At 39.2% G+C, this 24,161-nt stretch overlaps 1 protein-coding gene across 6 annotated transcripts in view; it reads right to left on the reverse strand.

The window, feature by feature from the left end:
- The window catches only part of LOC116174774 (titin), a 114,897-nt gene that overhangs the window by 20,032 nt on the left and 70,704 nt on the right, over positions 1–24,161 (reverse strand). For all 6 annotated transcript variants that reach the window (XM_031492765.1, XM_031492763.1, XM_031492761.1 and 3 more), the window contains 5 exons: positions 12,464–12,586; positions 2,556–2,982; positions 2,313–2,501; positions 2,012–2,268; positions 1,538–1,966 (listed from right to left, as the gene is read on the reverse strand). In XM_031492765.1, coding sequence (XP_031348625.1) covers positions 1,538–1,966; positions 2,012–2,268; positions 2,313–2,501; positions 2,556–2,982; positions 12,464–12,586 — 1,425 coding nt within the window. The remainder of the gene's footprint in view (positions 1–1,537; positions 1,967–2,011; positions 2,269–2,312; positions 2,502–2,555; positions 2,983–12,463; positions 12,587–24,161) is intronic.

The following is a 24,161-nucleotide window of genomic DNA, read 5'->3' on the forward strand; positions in this document are numbered from 1 at the left end:
GAGTCAAGATTCAAGAGTCAAGATTCAAGAGTCAAGATTCAAGAGTCAAGATTCAAGAGTCAAGATTCAAGGGTCAAGAGTCAAGAGTCAAGATTCAGGAGTCAAGATTCAAGGGTCATGATTCAAGTGTCAAGATTGAAGAGTAAAGATCCAAGATTCGGTTCAAGATTCAAGATTCGAGGACCAAGATTCAATCGTCAAAATTAAAAAGGCAAAATTCAAAAGAACGCATTTAAGATTAAAGATTGAAAGATCAAAATGTAAAGTACAAAAATAATATTCTGAGATTAAAGATTCATCAAAATTCAATAGTAAGGATTAATAGATCAAGATTAAAGGGCCAAGTTTCAAGAGATAAGTTAAGTTTAAAGATGCAAGACTCAAGAGATAATATACAAGAGACGTGATTCAAAAGTTGACATTTAAGAGTCAAAAAAACGTTAATATTTAGATGCAAACGCCCAGATTAAATATCGAATATGCAAGACTAAAAAATTCTTAAGATTCACGATTTAAGAATCAAAGCTCAATATTCAAGAATCAATAGTAAAGGGGTTAAGGATTCTGAATTTAAAATTCAAGAATGAACATTTAATCGACAGATTCAAAGATCAAGATTCAAGAGTCAACATTCAAGAGCCAAGATTCAAAAGTTGAGATTATAGGCTTAAGATGCAACTTTCAAAATTCAAGAGCCAAGAATCAAGTGAAGGAGAATTAAGATTGCCGATTCAATATTTAATAAACTGGACTTAGATTTCGTAAAGATTCCATAGACCAGAAACGTAAGAACCGCAGAGAGTTTAAATCAAAGATTTCAGGAATATGTGACAAATTTGGGCTGAATAACTTGCGCAATCATAGAATTCAAGAAATCCGAAGAGCATAAGAAATGAAAAGTACAAGTGGTTGACGAGGAATGCGGGGGGGGGGGGGGTCTTTAGGCGTAAGCGGTGTAACCATTCGATTACGGCGTAGACAAGACTACTATCTACTATAGTTTTGGGAGCACCCCAAAAGTTGCGACTTGCTCCACCGTCAAGATCAAGGGATACGCTTCAAGAGAAAAGATTTAAGAAACAGGATTGAATTTTCATGAGTCCTGATTCAAGAGTAAAGTTTAAGACTAGTGTAGATTAAATACAAAATATTCAAATGAAAGACTCAAAGTCCATCCAGAATTCACTATTTAGGAATCAGAACTTAATAGATATTCAAGATGGGAACTTGGGATTTAAAATTAAAAAATCTTCTCGGGAACGAGAGCAAGTAAGTATAGCTAGTGAAACTTTATGTCTCTCTGTTCAGAATGGAGAGTTTGCATTAATGGACTATGTGGGGTCCAGAAGAGCCAATATTGAATTCGCTACTTGATACAAAACGCGGAGCTGGTAGATACTACTCGTATTTTGAAGACGAAAAAATGATAAGACAGTTATACGTAAAATTTCAAGAAGTCACTATTGAAGTGTATTAAAAAAATTACTGCACCTTTCTCTTCAACGCTCAAGCGAAAACTGCATTTGCAGAGACTTACTTGTAAATCGACGAGCAGATGATTATGCAAGTCCCAAAAATCTTTTGCCATCGGAAGATCGCTTCCCATATCCTGACGACCTCGCAAAAACGCCTCAGCCGCGCTCAACAGCCACGCGTACAGCTCATTCTGTTTCTCCAGGAAAGAGTTGAGCGCCTGGTTAATTCGCAGCTTTTCCTCCCTGTGCGCCGTACACAGTGCGTCTATCGCAATCTTTCTATTCTCCAACTCCTCCACCATTCTCTTCACGCCGTCCGTCCCCCGCATTTTGGCCGCGTTCAAGATCGCATATCCCTCTTCTATAGGAGAGGAGGTGATCTCCTCAACGGTACGGGCGCACTGTTCGTGTAGTTGGGCGAGTTGGGGAGAGGTCGACGGCAATTCGGAGGTTTTTATCTGAATTTCCAGCTGGTCTAACTTCGTCAAAGCCTAAACGTGCAAGGTTATTGCGGGCGTACTTCTAGAGCAACGTACCGTTTGCGCTTTTCTGAAGAACGCGATAACCCTCTCCAGTAACGCGCTACGTTCCTCCAACTCGGAAACGTAATCGGACGAACTGGAAAGCACGCTGTACGCATGCTCCGTTGCCTTTTCTCCAGCGAAACAGCCCGATTCCACCAACTGCTCGGTTGCCTTCGTAATTTTCAACGCTCTCTCTTGCAGTGCACTTGCTTCGGGTAGTAACTTCTTGTGTTCGTGTTGTAGTAGTTCCGCGCTGGATGACGAATCACCTGGAAGAGCGCCATTACTCATGAGTTACTCACGCGTAAATTACCTAGCTGATCCGTGTTCCTCAAAATATTCCGCTTTTCCTTCAGTGTGTCTTCAACCTCGCGCAGATCCGAGGCGAGAATTGCCAAGGCTAAGCACTGTTCCAGTTGCGCTTTTCTCTTGGAGAACGTGATTTCTATTAACTGTCGCTTCGCGTGTAGCTGATCTAACCAGTTTTGGACTTGCGAAATTGCTGCAATAAAATTACCTTTAGGTAAAAGAATACAGGTGGAGATTTAGTACTGACCTCGGTTTACCGAACATCGTATTCGATCGGGTCTCGAGTCGAGTGTGCCTTCGGCTCCTAATTCATGTAACTTTCCTAAAACTAAGTTTCCCATCTTTAACGCGCTCATCAGAGATTCCAGCAGGGATCTTCGCAGATCGTGAATGTTGGTTAAATACTGTTTAATTGATTCGACCTGTATGGGTACAACGCTATCGGCGCAAGCCGATTCGAGTGAGTTTACTATGCTAAAGAATTCGTCCGCCTTCGTGTGGTATTGCACGTGTAGATCTAAAACTTGCTTGCGAAGTTCCAGGTGGGAGTTTATGTCTTTCCAGGCTTTTCCCAGAGATTCTGCCATCGCCGCGTATACTTCGGCCCGAGGTTTTTGGGTCGATATGAGTTGGTCGGCTTGCCGCAGCAGCTCTTCGACGGGACTTTGCTTGTTCTGAAAATAAAAAAAGAGTTTTTATATTACGGAATAATTGGGAATATGGCGTAATACTACGATAACAGACACCTACATATTTGTTCAGAGCCCCAGTGCCATGTAATTGGAATTTTTATTCTGTATGGTTTCTGGTTAAATAAATAAATAAATAAATACAATTTTGACTTGAAGATGTGCTAAGCTCACAAACCAACTCATACATTTAAAGATACTTCCATTAGACGCTTAACTGTCACAGTCACCGATAACACACGTAAGTTTTGTAATGAATTTAGCAGTTTTCCAGCCGTTCTGGTAGGAATATTTAAATGGTTTTTGAAGGCGCCGAAAGCTAGTGTAACTGGGAAGATGACGACGAATTAATACTTTGAGATTTCAGCGCCGTTAATAATTATTAAGCATTTTAGTTTCCAGGAATAAACGAAAACCAGCATAGAAACGAGTTCCAAATCGAGGTGTTTACACGTTATCAGTCTTGCATGTGTGTAGATAACGACAACAGTCGGTGTGCCGGGAAAATACCAATTAGACCTCGTTGTTAATTGAATTAAGGAGTATGGAAGTTTGAACGCGCTTAATTGGGTAAACCTAATTAATGAGTAATGACTGAAGTAGTAATGAGTTGCAGGGAACATTATCTAAAATTCTAAAACGATCATGAAAGGTGTCTCCGGATGCAATGTAGTTTTTTCAGAAGGTTTGTAGGTTGTTCTATATTTTTCCAATAACTGCAGGTCGAGTAATTAATTAAAAACAGAATTAGTTTGGTTGACTTTTATACTAAATACAGGGAAGAGCCAGATTTCTTTATAAGATAAACGCTTGATCTTGTGGGGATCTTTTGCATTTTTACTTTCGCAAATAAGTGTTGTAAGTACCGAAATTTTAACTTTACTTTGCAACCGTAACGTATTTAGATCTTATACTTTTGCATTTTTGCCTATTATATTTTTAAGCACCATATTAATCTCTAGCATTGCCGTAAATTCATTAGGCAGCCGCTGTTTTATTCTGCTTTGTGCATTAAGTTACCCGTATTCATTGGAATTGTTTTTAGCAGTCTTTTTCTAACGCTCCGTTAGTCGCATGGTGAACTTTACATTACTTTCCGTTTCACTAATTATAAAGGAGGGGGGGGGGGCAATTATTGTTCGGTTTCCTGCAATTGCTTCTCCGCCCCTTCTGCCGATTTGTGCGGTGTTGCTTTGCCCCCGCCAGCGATTCTGCCGTAATTTTGTTTTAGTTTTGCCCAAGGGCTACCGAGACCGACCCGCAGACCGCTGCTTACCGCCGATCTCGACCAGGCGCAAGATTTTCGCTTGGTGGCGCCCGAGTCCGTCCGTTCATCCCGTCCAGTCGTTTCCTGCCGTTTTGCCGCCGTCTTCCCCCGATAGAACTGGTTGCCGCTGACTACCGTTGCTGAGCTGTATTACTTCAACTTTTATTTATTTATATTTATTTTGATTTGAATTAAATTATTATTCCGCTAATATTTCTTCAATTTTTGCTAGCGACCGCCGATTAATATCAAACGCCTTTTCTGTATCAGCCGGCGACTAGCATCAATCACCTCATCACTCGAAAGGGAAGGGACATTTTTCGCTACTTCCATAGACCGCCTCTTTGTTAGCGACCGCCGATTAACTTCGAACGCATTTTCTATATCACCCGGTGACTACCATCGACCGTCTCATCACTCGAAAGGAAAAGAGACATCTTTCGCATCTTCCATAGACTTACTCCTTGTTAGCGACCGTCGATTAACTTTAAACGCCTTTTCTATATCAGCCGGCGACTAACATCGACCGCCTCATCACTCGAAAGGGGAAGAGACATCTTTCGTATCTTCCATAGACCACCTCTTCGTTAGCGACCGCCGATTAATTTCTGTCTTTTCTATATCAACCGGTGACTACCATCGACCGCCACATCATTTGAAAGGGAAGTGGATATCTTAATGTACACATGAATTATGTAAAACATGTAGATAACTACTATACATAATTTTTTAACATTTATTAGATAGTGGAAAAATAAAATAACCTTTTAAGAAATTGAATTGAATGTTGGTCACAATGGGTGCGGTCAGCGGAAAACAGCATAATAATTCCCGCTAAATAAATTGCGCAACCGTTCGGCGGATTTGCTGCGTGAAAACCTTATCCGCTGACTGCTGCTGATCTCGCCCAATCTTCCCAACTTAAAAGTAATCATGAAATGTAATAAGTAACATAATCTCACATTTCGACGAAATTACGTGAACTTTGTATTAAGATTGTGGAAAATTTAGGGCTTCTCCCGCACATTTTTTTGTTGAAAACGCCATGGTGCCATTTCTGCCAATTTCATGATCCTACTTCGGTGGCTTAAAAACGTCACGTAACCTACGAGAGTTCTTTTGGTCTGTCTTGGAAATTTATCACGTTGGAATCAAGCACAAAACAGCACTAACTTAGCACTAATAATCACATGTGGTTTCATCTAATTAAAAAGGTATGGGCGGGGCTAACTTCCCACATGACTTTTTTAACAGCGAAAGAATTTGAGATACTGTTTATTTGGCATTTAATAGCAGTGCACTAATACCGTGTGTGCTCATTATTTCGAATTGAGTGTGAAGTTGATCCCGTCTCGTTTTTTTATTTCTAGCGCATTTTTTAAGAATTAAAAAAATGTGCTATTGTTTGCGCTTTGCCCGTCCCTCCGTCCGGACCCACTTCTACCGTTTTGAACTACTTTTAATAATTTTTACATACGACAACCAATTGGTCTCAGATTTTGCATACGCATGCCTTTAGTAGTGCCAAGTTAAACTTTAGAAAATGAGCGGGCGGGGGGGGTAAACACATGCTCTATCGAAATAAATTTGTTTGTACAAACTATAACTTTCCCGTGCGACTCTTTTTCGAGATCAGTGAGCGACGGGGCCAGAGGGAGGGGGGAGGAGGGTTAAAAATCAATTTTATCTTTCATTGTATTCTAATTAAAGGTCTCAACGAAGGGAACAGTTTTCTACTGCCCTTCTTTCTGTCCTCTTATCAAAGTACGGGGTGGAGGAGGAAGGGGGGGGGGGAGTGGAACTAGTTTTATCCTTCATGGTACTCTAATGAAAGGTCTCAACGAAAAGAAATTTATTAATTTATACTAACCATAGTCTTCCTCCTCGATCCCTTGTCGTGATCGGTTATAATTCCTTATATCTTAAGAGTGAATTGTCAAAGAAAAGTACCTACAAAGGGCGATTGGGACGTTTGGAAGAAATATAACCATTGGGCATTTAAACAAAATTTGATACATAGCCACTTGGAATAAAAGAAAATGTAGCGCCATTTTCTAAATTTGTTTTGCGCATGCGCAGTGTCAACTTTCTTATTTATGGAGGCATTTAAATAAAAGTTGTTACATACCCACTTGGAATAAAAGCAAATAAAACGCCAGTTTCAAAATTTGGTTTTGCGCATGCGCAGTGCCAACTTTCTTATTTATGGAAGAAATTTCGTAGGGGTGTTTAAAAAAAATGCGCTTAACCTGCACAGGGGTTGTGCACAATTTGTACTTGTTTTCTGATATTATGTAGCAGCACTAACGATATGCTTCGAGCACTGAAAAGCACTAACGACACATTTTTGTCAAATTATTTCATATGGACGGGGCCAACTTCACATGGGTAAACCAAACTGGGGCGATAGTTTATTGGTGCCACTTTAATTGCCACAAATGGTAGTCGCGCATAGAAAGGGCGATTCTTTTAGGAGCGAATAGTCCGGAGAAGAGATTTTTGATGGAACTAAATCATTCCGCCCTTTCGAGGACGAAAATATTCCGGGGGCGAATTTACCGCACGTGGTTTAAAAGTCCAGTGTATCGGGTTTATAAAAGCCACAAGAAGACACCGAACAAACCAATACAGGGAAAGATAACATAGGAGGATTTTAAACTGTACAAATGTTTTTAGGACACCTACAACTACGGCTGCAACTCTTAAACTCTCCACTGATCCTTCGAAAGTCTAGCCCACTCAAGATCACACTCTTACATGAGAAATATAGGGCTTCCTGCTAAAGCTTTATGGCTCAGTGGTAGAGCGTTGGGCTATAAATCCGGAGGTCGGGTGTTCGAACCTGGGTTGAGGTGAATTTTTCATCTGTAGCAGAGATGGGAATTACCTTAGACCAGTCTCGAGCATTCTGCCGGCTACTCCGAATTAGGTTTTCATAATTAGTAAGGTAAATACCGGAGTAGTATAGAACAACGCAGAGGCACCTCTAAAAAGCATTATGCCTGTTGAAGCCTGAGGGCCCAGAACAAGAGAGGGATAATAAATAAATAAATCATAGAAATCAATCAAGGACAGTCTTTTAGTTTGTGGATAGTGTTTTGTCTTCAGATTCTTTAATGACCAGTGATTGAAACGGTTTTTTTACAGCGGATTTTGTACTTTTTCTAGCCAATTTGAAATAATTTGGTATAATAGTCGCAAAGCACTTTTTTACGATATAGACTGCCGAGTGCCGTGCCTTGGATAAACATTGTCCTGATCATTTTCACTGTCCACTTAGTATTTAAGTAACTGTTTACCAACCGTAGACAAATAACCTACCCCGATCTAAAAATCGTCCGGACATTATTGTCTATAAAAATTACGGAGGTACCTACCTACGGTAACTTTAGTTGAGTGTTATGTCTAGCTCTAGCAAGAGACACTGTTCCTTGTGAACCAACAGATCCCCATCTACTTACGTATGTTCTTGTTTATTTATACAAACGGGGGTTTACTTAGATATTCCAATATAAAATACATTTACGCTCCCACCGATTTCTGTGGTTTCTCATTCCCGAAATAGCTAGGCCGCATCCCGACCGCGAACATTAATCAGCTGCCCCAAGTATTCATTTTTACTATACTCGATTTTAGAGAAAAAATTTACTAAAAAACCACAGATTAAATCATTGTTATTTATAACATAGGCTTTGATGTTCGACAGAAATAGCCTTCACGGTATTAAAATTTGAATCGTGAACTACTTTCCTGAATTTCTCATTGGATCTTACTTGCTTATAGTTATTTCAAGAACTGCAGTTTAAAATTTGTAGTACCTACTTACGGATGGAATAAGTGTAACAGTTATTTTTCCGTTTCGTAAGTTCGATGAACCTCTACAATTACTACAATTATGATAAAAAGTAGTAATCATTGAATTGAAATATGGTACACGTGTTGGAATCAAAGAGCTCTTGTTCAAAACGCTTCATATGCTTAGGCTGTCATTATTTAGGTGTGATTTTCTAATGTATGATTTTCATACGATTTGCTACACACTATTTAAACTGGAACCAAAAAAGCCACCTCGATAATTTTAAGACTAACGAAGTTACCCAATCTGACCAGATCCTTCTTCATCTGTGTGATTTTGATTCGTTTAGATTCTGAAATTCTCTTGTTGAAAGCATGGCAATTGGCATCTTCATCCGACTGTTTCATTACCGTTTCACAAAAGAAGGTTTATCGATTACAGTTTGAATTTCATGCATGCCCCAATTAACCGTTTCTTCCGCGGGCAAAGCACCTAATTCGTTAAGAGTTTACAACGCCATCTGATCTGATCTGTATTAATTATGTCACCTGTATCCCATTTTCATAAAATAAGTATTTCCTTGATGAGTTAGTTTGTGAGGACCGGTCGAGACCGTGAGGTGAGATTGCTATTCCCTCCACATTCACTGGTAATTTGGAGGAAAAAAAACCGTCGCGAATGCAGCTACATGCGTGCCTCCCGAACAACCCTTATAACATAGTAACGTCAAATACAGCAATTAGGACAGAGTTTTGTAAATTGGTTATATTTTGTGTCAGGAAATTCGCCTTGAGTCGCAAGCGAAGTCAGGTGAAGCACCTGTAAATTAGCGCAGGGGTTTTATTTTGTACAATAGCGTTAGTTAGTTTTAAACGCGCGAAATTAAATTTTGTGACCCTGAAAACTAACTAACGCTATTGTACAAAATAAAACCCCTGCGCTAATTTACAGGTGCTTCACCTGACTTCGCTTGCGGCTCAAGGCGAATTTCCTGACACAAAATATAACCAGGAACCTAACGCCTAACTTGAACCGCCCGTAAATTTTAAACTGCCAATCACAGGTGCCATTCATTATACGAGACCTAGGAATTTGCATTAATTTTCCTTTTCAAGAGTTAGATCCATCGTTTGGACAATCGATATTTCGATATTGAATGGTCAAGGGGTATCACCACCATCCCCAGCTTGGTTCAAATTATTATTAAGATTGTGAATCAATTGATTTACAGATCCAATATTGTGTGCGAAATAATTCCTCTATTTCATGTGGTTTAAAAATGCTTTTATGTTCAGTAGTTCGACGACGTGCCTGTGTGGTGGCAATATTATTCGTTCTGATTGAACGGTAGCAGTGACCAGTGTAATCTTCCCCCGACTATGATTATCTTTATGAAGATTTAGCAGTCATTTTCGTTATGGAAGGGGAAACGAGCAATTCTGTACCTTTGACTGTTATATAATGGCAGGTGAGGTTCGTGAGTTCTTCTGACGCTGGAAAATCTTACACACCGCCATTTCGTTCAGTCTCTTAGTTTGATTGAGTCCAAACCGTATTTCAAATGATCAAATGGAAGTATACGGGATGATTCTAAATCCCGTTACGAGTATCTGGAGTAATTAATGCAAACACTGCTCCAATTCTGCTTCTGAAACCCGGTGTATATTTAAATGATCCTTGGGCCATGCGAAACAATCATCCCGTTAATAAAAATATTACAAAACTGGATATTCATTTAAAAACACCAGAGACTCATTTTTTTAATGATTTAGAGTATTTAGACCTTCTGTCAGCTATTTTTCTTAAATTTTTTGGTTGTGTTCCGTGGACGAGTGACCCTTAAATACTGTCCTGACTTTGTAAATGCGTGTGGAAGTTTGGGGCACCAGTGCGTCGTGGGACTTGACGCGATTAGTTCAGATTACAAAAGAATATTTTGTTTATTTTATAGTCGTAGTTATCAAGCCTGTTGCATAGCGGGGGTTCTGCAAACTCAGCCGGATTTCGCTTCACGTTAGGTAGATTGAACGGAAAAATTAGTTTTTATTGGCGGAAAAAGTTTGCATGCCAAAATAGAGCCACTAAAAAATAAAAAATAGTGGAAAGTTGGTTGTTCGTGTCGAACCATCAGGTAGTGTGCATTCAACCGTAAGCGAAGTTAGGTCATCCATTTGTAAATTACGGCAGTCTAGTTTTTATAGTTTGTGACTTTGTGTTGGAATTTGCGTCGAAGCGCGAGGAAAAATTAAGGCGAAGCCGTGAGCGACCTTAAGTCAGCCATCGGGAATGTATCGCAGGGCCCAGCTAACGCTTTCGCGGTCTACCTCTGACTGCTCTAGACGCGTCCCCACTCTTATAATTTTACAAATACGCCTTCAAAATGGATGCCAATCGGTTTCAGAGACTTTGATCTTGATTCGTTCTGCCCATAGACTTCATCTCCTTTCACCAATCCTATGTCTAGAAAAGCAATTCCAGAAATATTGTCCAGAACCCTCAGCATTAGCAGTTCTCTGGCTGCGTCGCGAAACCCAAAACGGTCACATACAACCCATTAACTCTGCTTATCTCGCGACAGACCGGCGCTACAAACTTTTTCGTACGTAATTAATCGGACAGTGCCGTGTTCGGAAACCATTACCCCAAAAAACAATAGACCGACAAAAGCTTGGCGAAACCTACCCTATACTGAAACCATCCTCTCTATTTTATACTTAATATCAAAAAACATGCAACCCTGGAGAAACACAACTTAAACCCTTAATTTGAGAAAACGGCTATCAAATCTAATCAAAATTGGACCCACACACATCGTGTTCTAATTACTATGTACAAAAAATTAAAAAAAACTAATATGCACCAGCGGACTTTCGTTACATTTGACTAAATTACTGTTATTACCAGGATTTTCAATGGGACGCAGAAGGCAAACTCGCGTTACTTCCTTATAGCATAATATAACACAAACTATGCTTATAGCTTTGGCTGGGCGTATTTCCTTTTCAAGTGCCTAATTTGACATGTTTGTCGCATTCATAACCAAAAAACAAAAAGAAAGAAGTAAGTGAGAAGGCTACAACCTCAAAGTAAGTAGAATATGGTTCCATTTGTAAAGGGAGGAATAAACAATTATTTCCTTTTCGTTGAAAGCATCTCAAAATTTTGTTTTGAGATTAATCATTGCCCAAAATCGAGCCCGACGCATTTGTAACGTAAACAAAATGTCGAGTGTATCCGCAATATACACTGTGTTCAGTATAAGGATGTTTATCAGGGGAATCTCCGAAACCATAGAAGATATCACGATGACCAAATTAGAGAAAAGAGTGTTATGATCATGCAGAAAACCAGAAAATTCCGTTCAGTCCCGAAAATATTTCAGAAAATCAGAAATTTGCCGATTTTGTTTCTGATGTCATTTGAGCAGATACAGAAAAATAAAAAACACTTTTTCATTGCCACTTTTTGAGCTCTACAAGACAGCCTTTTTAATAAAAGGTTTTGTTTCGAAGAAATCATCAACTTTATTTTTTATATGGCCCGTAAGAAAACCTACATACTGTATTGAGTAGCATATTTTATTACGAATACCACGATCTACGGCACACAAAAAATAACAATAATTGGAAACTGTTGGTTTCAACAGGATAGTGCACGCACATATAAGGACCTAATCATGCGAGAATACAATTCGGAAAAATTTTCCATTTTCCAGGAAGTTTGTTCGATAGATATTCGCACACATTAAGGTGTTGTGGTGAGTGCACCATTCTGTTGAAACCACCAGAATTTCCAACTTTTGTTTTCTTGTGTGTCGTATGCCGTTACATTCGTAATAAAAAATGCTACTGCTAAGTGTGTACTTTTTTTACGGGCCACATAAAAAATAAATTGGTAATGATTTCTCCGAAACGAAACGTCGTATTAAAAATCTCTCAACGGTATCTTGTAAATTTCAAAAAATGGCAATGAGAAGGTGTTTTTTTCTGTATCTGCTTAAATAACGTCAAACGAGCGGACGGACGGACGGACGGACAAAGTGGCCACAATAGCGCACTTTTTTTATTTTTGTGGAAATGCGCTAAAAATAATAAAACTGGAATCGGCAAATTTCGGTGTTTCTAGCATATCTTCGGAAGTAGGTAATCCGAAATTTGTGGTTTTCTTTAAAGCATGATAATAAGTTTTTAATTTTCCCTAATTTAACCATGGTCGTATCGTCTATGGTTTCGCAGCTCTCCATGATAGACATCTTTATCTTGGACACTGTACACTCACGTCAGGTCTGACTCACACAAGTCAGGATTCAGTTACAGTTAGTTGTTTTAGTGTTTTTAAATGCTATTGTCGACTATTATTCAAATAAATATAAATAAATTAATTTAAAACAATTCTATAATTACCTGTAACTGGTGCAGAACTTCATCGTGTGCCTGTTGCAATTCCACCGCTTCTGCTAAATTATTCCCAAGTGCGGTTAGTTCTGGACTAACTTCTAAAATTTTTAGTTGTAGCCAATCTCCACACTGCAAAGAAAAAGAAACGTTAATAGTGTGTGCATAAGACTTATTTATCGGTTAAATCGCCGCGCAATGCAACAAAGTAGTCTGGCGCAACCACCCGTAACTAACTGCGCTATCATGGTAAAAGTACTATAATGCACTTGCAAGTTTAATTTATGTACATCCGCTTTCTTTTGGATTGTGTATTTTTTTCCGTTTCGTGATGAAATGAGATTCCAAAAAATAGTTGTTGCCATTGAGATGCAACGAAACGTGAAGGTTATTCGACCAATTGCTATTCTATGTTTCTAAAGGTTTTGTCGAGGGTTTTGTGAAAATACAACCGAAATAAATGAATGAAATTAATTTAGTTGGACTAGAAAATTGTGTTAAGCCACTGTAGGCTGCAGATGTGTAATTACAAATTACCCGAAAATTTATGCATAAATGCGGTCAATGAAAAAAATCACTAATAGACCGATTTGTTGAATAAAAAACAGCCTGTTTACTTTAATCTATATTTTAAATGTTTGCATTTTGCAAATTTTAGTGCTCAGGCATCTGTGCTAACTTCCTAGACTTCCTAGAGCATTTGGCCTAAATAAATTGATGGTAAGGTAACGTTAACGAGGGAAACGTTGACTAAAATAGTAGGTATTGCCGACAAGAAAGTACTTAACAAACGTCAACGGGCGGTGGATATGCGGAGGTTGTTAAATATGCAATCAATTACATCTGTTCGAATTCCCACCTGCAGCATTCGACTCGTTTAAATGAAAAATTTTCGCATCATAAAATGAAAGTGGAAGCAGTCAAATTAAACGTTAACGCCATTTTTCTTGGGTATTTTAATACCTTTACGGTTTCCCGTTGCGCAACTTCGCGGATCAATTTAAAAAGATGTAAGTTATCTCATGGTTTATCAAATTACCTAGGCACCTATCGATATAATGCAATGTCAGCGTGATTGATTGGAATGGTAACAACATGCCCGAGGTGCTCAGCTAGAATTTCTTTCACCTTGACTAACCACTACAATATGTTTTTAGTGTTTTGCAAAATTACTCCATTTACCCCAAACCGAAAATATACCATTAAATAAATTTTCTCTATCAAAATGCTCACCTAGAAAATGGAAAATTTGCCCAATAGCTATTCTCACACGATTAGAGCGTTGTGCGCGGGTGCACCATCCTGTTGAAACCAATAGAATTTCCAACTTTTGATTTTTTGTGCTGCACATCGTTGTATTCGTAATAAAGAATGCTACTTTTTGCAGGCCATATAAAAAAATAAAGTTCATGACAATTTTCCGAAACGAAAGGTTGTATTGAAAATCTCTTAACGGTGTACCTACAGTGGTAATGAAAAAGTTCAAATAACATCGGAAAAAAATCGGCAAATTGCGCTTTGTCTGGAATGTCTTCGGAAGTAATCGGAATTTTCCGTATCTTATAACAAATAAACGAAGACGAAGAAGGTAGAAAAACTAGGCGCTATCACAAGCAAACGAAGATAAAGAGAGAGATTTGTCTTTGTGTATATTTTTACCCATGTAAGGGCGGGAAGGAATAACCCTACCGTAGAGGGCACTGCGCGTTGTGCGACTAAGCAACGGCAATAAGTCAACCGCAGCACCAACTATGGAGTTTGGAGACCGAGGGTAGCTTGCTTGGTTTCATAAGATTCTACCGATTTTATGATATTTGGGGTTTTAACGTAGTAGGCCACCAGGAATACCGAAGATTCTACCACCGAAGCCAAGGTAGGGATTTAAAGATTCAGATAGTGCAGGATAGATGATAAATTTTATTATGACAGGAGATATCAGTTTTAGGTTCCTTCTATAGGGCCTTCAGACCGCGCCGCTTCTCGGTAATCAGGGTAACATTAGGGTCATTTCTTCCCCCGTTTAAAGTTCAGGACTTATTGCCTGGGTATCTCAGGACTTATGGCCTGGGTATCTAGTACACTGGGAACCCTACGTACAGTTTTTTGGTTGCAGCGTCAAAGTTGGGTTCTTTCCAAAGTGTAGAGGGTGGGCTCATTAGAAGACAGATTTATTCAAAATGTTGCTGTTGAAAATTTTGGGTGAACGCTTTAGGATTATGTAATTGCATGCAGAAGCGCCAACTTGTCGCCCTATAAGACAAAATCAATGGGATGTACAGTACATACGTGACCATATGGCGCAATCAGATCCGTCATTATTTGGGGCATCGAAATTGCCAAGTTAAATGTTTCTGGCAAGCTCGAAGTGCCTGGAAAACTCTACGTGTGTGACAAAACTGTGTTTCAGGAAATATGGTTGGTGCGAGGGTTGGTGCAAAGCCTGGTGCAAAGAAATATTGGTAGAGCAGATTCGAAGTCATAGTCGGGCGTTGAGGATAGTGGAGGACTAAACCTCGAGAGGGAACCGTACAGCATTACGAGTTAGACCATGCGAACATCGTGTTGTGAATCAGTTAAGAAACAAAGAAAAACTTCAGTGAGACGGTAACACGCGCGTCGGCAATGAGAAAATGTCTAAATCAATCGCTCCGTGAGTTTTTTTGCATGGTATAATTGAATCGGAGTGAGAAGTTCAAGTAGCTGAAAGAATTAAATTGCAAACTGCAACAGGTGTCACAGTGTAGAGCAAGAGAAAATTCGGTTAAGCCGGGAAGAATATTTTTCAATAGCTGGTGAATTACCCAGGGTGCTTTTTTGTCGGGCGACTGCCCTTCAAGAAAATCATTCCATGTATAGGTGGTCGCTTTACGCTTTAAACATTTTTTGTTAACTTTACAAATTTACCGGTATCGGAAATTTTATAACGTGTACCGCTTCATACGGAAATCGAACGGAACTAATATGCGAGAAAATAAAGCGCGTTAAGATAGTAAACGAGTGTTCAACAGATAAAACTCAAAAAGCTACAGTGATGCTTGTTTTAAAAACTGTCGTAACGGAGATTGAGGGACGGTTCCTCTGATATATACCTTCACATTTTCGCTTCGTTGGGGCGTTTCATCATTCGAGCTCGGCGAGTACATAAGTAAAAATTGGATGGGAGAAATGCATTCTTAGCCAAACCTTCGAGACAACCTATGTAACGTGAGTGCATAAAACGAAATTCTTCCCCGAGACTTTCAAGGCGAATCATATCAGTTGTGTACGCCATTTTTGAGATCGCGTGAAATTTCAGTAGTCAAAAGTTCGAACCGAAAGCCGTCTAACCGCAGTACATATATAAAAGGATTGTTAGCCGCGCAACCGGAAAACTGTGCAATCGTTTTGGACGAATTTATTGGCGTGACTGCTTTTATCAATATTTCGATCAAAACTAATAATAAAAAACGTTTTTTATGCAACAAGGGAACTGCGTTGTGTAGTGAAAACTAATGGACGAAGGATTTATGTTTAACTGTAAATACCGTGCGAATATGTTCTTTCTGAATACGTACGTGAATGCTCGCATTTCCATAAAAATTTACCACGAGAGCGTTGGGGTCCAAGGTGCAAAACTTCTATTGCGGATATATTTTCAGTGATTAGACGATTAAATAACAAGTTTGTCAATCAAAACTGTCCACCTCTCTTGTGAATTACCTGTCCGACCGGGTGTAATTAGATCTAAATTAAACGCCAACCGGTAAAAAGGTTAAAGACAATTAATTCGTGGTTTTGTTGGCTGTCAAATTCCCAAGTTATAAGGGTAATTTTGGACATTTCGGCGCAATTTGTACCATTTTTTTAAATTTCCAAGAAATAAACAAGCTGCTTAGAAGAACGGGAGTTTCCACCCATCGATTTTTTATTGTTCGGCGACCTTTTCAAAAGAAGCTAGCAAAATAGCCCGTATTCGAGTCACATGCCCAGGGATTTCGCTGTCGTGTGTTACCACCAATAACAACAAGGTACACGTTTTTTTTTGTATTTAATTCATTATCGTGCACAACTTCACTCGATAAAACTGAAGGACAAAGATCGAAGAAACCCAGGAAGTCGAAGAATGCAATATAGTCAGGAATCGGGAATGCTTACTATGTCGAAGAAAGCAAGGAAGGACAAAAGAGACCAAGATGGATTAGGCGCTCAGATATCCGGACAAGGCACAACCGGCCGACCACTTTTATGAAATCCGGCAACTCACAAATTTCACTTGGCAACAGCGCAAGTAGAAGGGACACCGATTGCGCATCTTTTTGATTCATCTTACTTCGAGTGGTGTTGACGTTCAGTAAAAATTCGTAGTAGCTCTTATATTATTTGGCGAGTTCAACTTTGTTTATTTAGTCATTTTGCAGTTGTATATTCGACTAGTGTGTCTTTTTCTTTACCAGGTAAAGTGTATTAATTCAATTTTACGATGTCAAATTTGTGCATTAATAAAAGTTCAAAACAAACAGAATGTGTTTTGCCATTTGGGTTATGTACTGCAAAGGTTCTTTATGTATTGGTTTAATTTTTTTGTGTAGGTACAGTGATTTTCTTGCATTTCTTTTCTTATCTTATCTATCCGCTGGTCTTGATATCGAATTTGAGTTACTACGAGGTAGGATGTTCCAAACTGAAAATCACGTTAGTCACGGCTGTTTTTGAGAAATTTGAGATATTCAAGATGGCATCCAATATGGCGGTTTTTGAACTGCCCTGACGTATTCTCCGTCTAAAATGCCCGATTTTTACACTTCAAAGGCCTGAACCCGCGTTTTTGGGGCCAAGGAATACGATGGAAGGGTCAAACATGAGGCTCGAAGTGAAAACCCGTGGTTTCTCATTTCAGCCAATATTTTGCTAAAGATTAAAAAAATGTGGTTTGTTTGCGTTTTATCCGACCGTCCGTCCGGACCAACTTCTGTGGTTTTGTACTACTTTTAGGGGAATGGTCGTAGCCTATACCTTGAAGGTGCGTCAGACGACCAAATTTCGCTGTCTCAGGGGGGGGCCCAATGAATTATTTCCCGAGATGCTGTTTTTGAACGTATACGCATGGTGCCAAGCAAAACTTTTGAAAGGGGGGAGGGGGGGGGGGGAACACACGTTCTACCGTTCATGGTATTCTAATGAAAGGTCTCACCGAAATGAATTCGTTAGTACAAACCATAACTTTCCTGCGAGGGGAGAGGAGGGAGGGGTAGAAATTAATCAGGTTGGGGGGGGGGCTGGTTTTATCCTTCATGGTACTCTAATGAAAGGTCTCAATGAAAGGAATTAATTTCTACCAACCAGGGCGACTGGGACGTCTGGAAGAAATATATCTATCAAGACTTCCAAAGGTATTAAGTACAATCAGTGAAATTACTAGTAATAGCTACACCCATTTAGAGGAAAACACATTTATTATCATACAAAATGTTTTTAATGTGACCAGTGCTATTCTAGTGGGTAACAATTGTGTTACCAACAAAAATATTATTGTAGTACCAACTGATGATTACAAAAAAGATTACAAAATACTTGTTAGGTAAATAACTATTAATTATTACAATGCAGCTGCTTTACTAGGAGTGTGTCAAACGCTGACCGATGCCTTGAATGAATGCTTTCGGCACTGGAGGCACCGTCATTAGAAGAGGAACGTAGTGTCCTCCCTCCACCTTCTAGTCACAGTTTGTATCAGGAATCAGGAAGGTCGGGAGTGGAGTGGGGGCATTATTTATTTACCCTCGCGCTCGCCTAAAAACGAAGACATTGACACTGTCTATGCTCCAAAAAAAAGTTAGAACCATTCAAATATTTCGGCCGAAATGTGAGAAATCACGTTTCTACCATATCCGATCTCATCTCCCAATATGAGAAATCGCGGTTTTTCACTTCCGATCTAATTTTTGACACTACCATCGTGTTCCTTGACCCCAAAAACGCGGGTCCAGGCCTGTGAACTGTAAAAATTGAGCATTTTAGACGGAGAATACGCCAGAGTGGTAAAAAAATCGCCATATTGGATGCCATCTTGAATATCTTCCTTCCGGTTCATTTTCAAATTTGGCAACAAGCAAAATCGGATTCAGTAACTCTTTTGTTACAAGAAATGCATCGTCCAGGTCTTAATTTGTGTACATCCACTGAACTGCAATACCTGGAGCGTGGGAGCTCAAATGTAGCCAACCTCATACCAATAAAAATCTAAATTCCCTCTCAAAAGGAATCGCACCGCAAACTACCCATTTTCTACTCCCACGCTTGTTTTCATTCTACGAGTTCATTGTACACTTTGGCAGCCGATAATTTTGCAAACGAGAACTTTGGAAGCAAAAAAAGGCCCAGACCGAAAACTTCACTTTATTGTAAACTGTGCAACTGACAGTGCGTAGGATCCAAAAGTGGCTATTTTAAAACGAAGGTGTTATTATTAGATCTGATGCTATGTTTCAAATTCACATACTTCCACTACTTATACCAACGAGCACATGTGTGTATGTGTATAAGTAAATACATCTAAAAAAATTCAACTCATGTATCATGAATGAATAAATTTAGGCGGCCGTTGCAACAGCGCCCGCAGCTTGATTGACGGCAGAAAATTAGAAATCTTGGAACAGAAATCAATTTCGCATAGTTGCAAATTAGCATACTGCTCGATGGCACCTTGAAGGCACGAAGGTTTAATGGTACGTATGCGAGCAATTTTATGGTACTATAATCGCAATGACCTCGCGTCTTCCGCTGTTATAGCAAAATGCAAATCTTATGTAATATTGTTTATTTCTACATTTTTTTCGAAAAATCTAATTTCAACTGGAAATAAATGAGCATTCAATAAATATGTAGACTACGTAACTTGGAATGCATGTCGATTATTAATAGCTTAGGTAGTTACAGAGGCGTGGGTTTATCAAAGTATGTAAGCGCTGAAACGTCTCTGGAATACGTTATGTTCAGAAATTGTTCCTAGGCATAAAATTAATTTCATTCATCCCAGTAACTTTTAAAGAAACACATTTTGAGCAGTCCTATGATACAAATGAAGGACGAGTCGTGAACCTGTAAGGTCTACCTGTGAGTTCGGGGTGGTTTTATATTTTGTAAAAGGTTCATATTTTAAAACAAAATTAATTTGCGGCAATTGAAATCTATTACGATAAAGACGAACAATAGCGTAATTATCAACGTGCGGAAATAATAAACTAGCAAGCAGATAAGATTCAAAACGTCACACTGTAGCCTTACATGTGTAAAATAAACGTAGCCGAAGCTTGGTTTGCGTTGGTTTCGGCGACTAATTAGAGAAAATTAGGTGGGAGAGAGAGATTCTTCGCTAAACCTTCGAGGCGAACCTATGTAAGTCGTGCGCGACATTTAAGATCGCGGAACATTTCTTTTCAACTGAAAGCTTCCAGACGAATTCGTAAAATCGAGGTATACGGAAGATTTAACAGTCGCCTGAAAGTTGAAGTTAATTGCCGAATTACAAGGGAAAACTGTGCTGCCAATTTGACGAAATTATTGTCGGGCGTGCTCTGTCATCACGCGTTAAACTAATATAAAGTGGCGTATTTACGTGAGCGGACATTTTCGTTTTGTAGCATTCTTGGATCAGCGTGATCGCGTTTAAATAAATTTTTACCACGAAGGCATTGCGGTCAAAAGTGCATTTATACTTGGAGTAACTAGTTTGATAAAAAAAAGTTTCCCAACCAAATTTGTGCGCTTCTCTTCTTTATAACGTTGCGATAATAAGATTCCGGATTAAACTGCAACCGGTAAAAAGTTTACTACTACATTTCGAGAAACCTGAATCCTCGTTTATTCCTGACTCAAATCGTCAACCATTTTTCAAGATTCAATTTCAACGAGTAATCAAACGATCAATTGTTGGGTGGAAATTAATTAGGTCAGTAGATGCCAGTGACGGTACAATAGAATTAATTCAGGGATAAGATTGAAATTTATTATAATCCATGGTGGCGTGGGAATATTTTTTGTGAAGAAGTTTGAAATTTAGGAAGATACTAAAGAAGGATCTAAGAAGCCTACGACAAAATTAATTCAAGGAGTTCAAGTCAACAATATGATGCCCCAAGAAAGCTAAGATAATTTTGGAGAGAAAAGAATTGCAATGCGCTGCAAGGCGTAGAAAGGAATCAAGAAAAGACTTTGAATAGAAATAAGGAAAGAGAGAAACGATCTTTTGGAAACAATAGGAGAAGAAACTGGAACTAAAAAATGAACAACAGAAACCAAGAGTAGATATCCAGCAAGTAAAGGTCACTGCGGATAACCAACAACATGAGCTACTGAGAAAATGCAAACAGGATTTAGATCCTCAAAGCAGATGAGACGAGAACTACAAGAGGGACAAGATCATTGTACGCGACAAGTAACAGTAGCTGTGACGGGTGTAGAAGAAATTACGAAAAAAAGTTAGAATTGACCAACATGAGGAAGACATTGTAAACCTGAAATGAAGTTTGGAAGCATTCAGAAAGGCGAATGTGAGAAATTTACCAGGTATCAAGAAGCATTTAAGTTGGGCGGTAAGTTCCGTAAAGCGTCATACCGAAAGTATTTCTGTTGATTTTCGAAGTTGAAGATAGAAGCTAAACGTAATTGTTTCAGCCGCCGATACCGAAAATAACGCTGTAATTTGCCGTTTGCAACCGTTCCCGTAGGAATATTTAAATTGTTTTTACAACCGCTGAAAGCTATCTTGCCAGGGAAGAAGAGAGAGAATCAATCTTATTCAGTTTTAGGTTCGTTAATTATCCATTAATGGATTTTAGCTCGGATTTTAGTTTTCTAATGGAATACGAAAATCCAGGATAAAACCGGCAAGGTCGCGCAGTCTACGGAAAGATCAACGTGGTAGGAGACCACGCCGCTTGACCCCACATTCCAAGGAAAAAAAGGGCATTGCTGGACTGCCGAATTTGGATATTTTATTCCGACTATTTGGATAAGTATAATTAACCGTAATTAGTTGATTGGGTTACAGATAGCTTCCTTCGATTAAGTCGAGATTATATCCGTTAGATGCGTCCTTAAAAAACTTGAATTCTGACAATATTCCTGTATTTTTAAGACGCCCAGGGATGAGACCGTAATTCATTTAAAAAAGTTTTTAATTTTTGAGCGTTATCGCACGGACACGTCGTCGAGCTGGAAAAACCGTCGTGTGCGTTAGCTTTTTCGCAAATTTACTTTCCGGTTCATTAATTATATGGGGGGATAGTCTCGCTTCCTGCAGTGGTCTTTCTCGTAGTAACCCCTACCTACTCCGATTATTTACTGTTCTTGCTTAGGGAAATTGTTGGGCGCTTTAACTTTGTCATTGTAGCATTCACCAGTAGCCTGGGACCGCCGTTCTCCTTTCGAGTTACCTGGAGCTTATCATCGCCGACCGCATCTTGTCCAGAAGCAAGAGAAACCAAAAACATCTGGTGGCGCTCGAAGCAATCCCGTTCCGCCGTTTCCTACCACCGTTTCGCCGACTATCGCCGCCGTCATCGTCTACATCTACAGATTTTGTTTTTAAATTACCGCTGGATGTTCCATTTTCTTACCTTCATTAAATTTCATTTTTTTGTAATTATACCGTTAATTTTTATTTGTGTAAAGGAGAACCGAAGTTACCGTTGGTGCTCGAGCTTCTGGTGAAAGTTCACTAGTCAATATTGCGCTGAGGATGTGCAAGGAAAAGTTCGTCTCAGGCTGGCCACACCAAAACCTTACCAATCACGTTTTGGCAAATGTACAGATCACGTCTGGTAGAAGTCCTCATCTACAACCACCAATGCGCGAAACACAACTCGTGGAGAATATCTTGATAGGATCATGAGTCCATACAGGACCACTCCTTAGAAAGGATCCAAAATGCAGCAAGAAAGAGTGACTACGTACCAATCCACCGAAATCATGAGGAATCAAGGCGCAACCAAGAAAGAACAGAAACCTCACGACAAGTAAATTGCAATCGAGGGAATAATAATAACGTCGAACCAGTCATCTTCTTTCTTCATAACTGCGATTTGATCCGTAACCTCCCCTTCCTCTTCTAATAGAAATCGCAGTTATGAAGAAAAAAGATGATCTAGTTCTCTACCGCCGGAAAACTGCCGAGTCGAGGACCAAGAGCTTCACTAGTCCCTCAACGATACTGCTCAGGGGCAGACTCAAGTAATTAATTTGACGAAGAAGAATTTTCAAAAAGCAAAACGAAGATCAGAAACAGAGAAATGGACGAAGATAGGAGAGAAGATGTACAACATTTGGAGAAACGGAAGGATTTGCAACGGAAGAAAAGCAAAAAGATTAAGTAAGCTAATCCGGCAACTACAACAGGTTTAGGAAGAAATTCAAGAAAATAAGGACATGGCAAGGAAGTGGAGTGTCACCAAACCATTGAAAGTTGGAAGGGTTAGAACAGCCACAAGGAGTCGATGGAGAGTAATGTCTGAAGAAAACTTGAAAGTTTAGAGGAATTTACACGAGAACGTGGCGCAGAAAGAGGACCAAGAATGGCGAATCGCCACAAAGGGAATCAACCTCACTGCACGATCTGTACAAAAAATTAAAACAAGACCGACAGCATAAAGAAGCTCAACTTACGTGGCAGGAACAGAAAAAATGTTCTATTCAAGGGAAGTTAGTATTAACCACCCAAAGGTTACCGGAGATGGAGGAACAGTTGAAGCAGCTAAGGGAGGCATTGACGCCAATGAGACCACATTAACAGAATAATTGATGTCGAAGCATGAGCGATCGTTTAAAATTACTTTAGTGACACGACAAGAGGCTGCAGGTGTATTTAGTGGAGTAGTAGTTTTGTAGGCACTCGCATCAGTCCTAGGAAGAATTAAAGGTACTTGTGAAGAGAAAGAATTGAAGAAAATTGTGAAGAGTTTCCGGAAAAACCTATGTCCATGAACCTAGCAGAGCAAGGTCAGCAGAACACAATCAAACATATTGCATAATTGTGCAATTAGGTGCTAATTAAGTGGCCTGTTTTCAAATTCTGTGCTCTTCCTTTTTTTATTTTTACTTCTACTATTTACATGATTTAAGCAGAAAGGCACCGTGTTCACTAAGTGTTCGTGATTTGGTGTATTAAAAGGTGCTAATTTATTGCTTTAAACGCAAAAAGTTACAAAAAATTGTTCTTATAAATTTTACAAAGGCGTACTTCAAAAACAAATTGCTATATTGTGCGTTGAGTTGAATTATGAAACGTGCAAGTGTAGCACGGGCACGGGGCGTAGGATGCTATGTGATACTTGATACCTAATTAAGATAAAACCTAATTATTAGTTAGTTCACTTTTCATTTTCTTGGGTTTTAAGGTAGTGCTCTGCCGAGTTCATATGAACCTGGCAAAACATGCAATAATTTAAAAAAAAAGGAGCATTTAATTCGGGAATAGGGCACTTAATTAGCACCTAATTAGCACCTAATTATTCAATATGTTTGATTGTGTTCTGCTGGTCTTGCTCTGCTCCCTAAATTCCACAATTCCTCCACGACTGATATTTTGTTTTCATATTCTAACCGAAGTTATCAAACTTTGCAGGCCCAGGATTCGGGTTTCGCGAAATACCGGTAGCTACGGCACTGATAACCTAAAGGAATACAAAAATATCGCATGTACGCCGCTGCTTAACACCTGAAGGCACTAAAC

This window comes from Photinus pyralis, unplaced genomic scaffold, assembly GCF_008802855.1.
Source record: "Photinus pyralis isolate 1611_PpyrPB1 unplaced genomic scaffold, Ppyr1.3 Ppyr1.4_LG6, whole genome shotgun sequence".
NCBI classification, from domain to species: Eukaryota; Metazoa; Arthropoda; class Insecta; order Coleoptera; family Lampyridae; genus Photinus; species Photinus pyralis.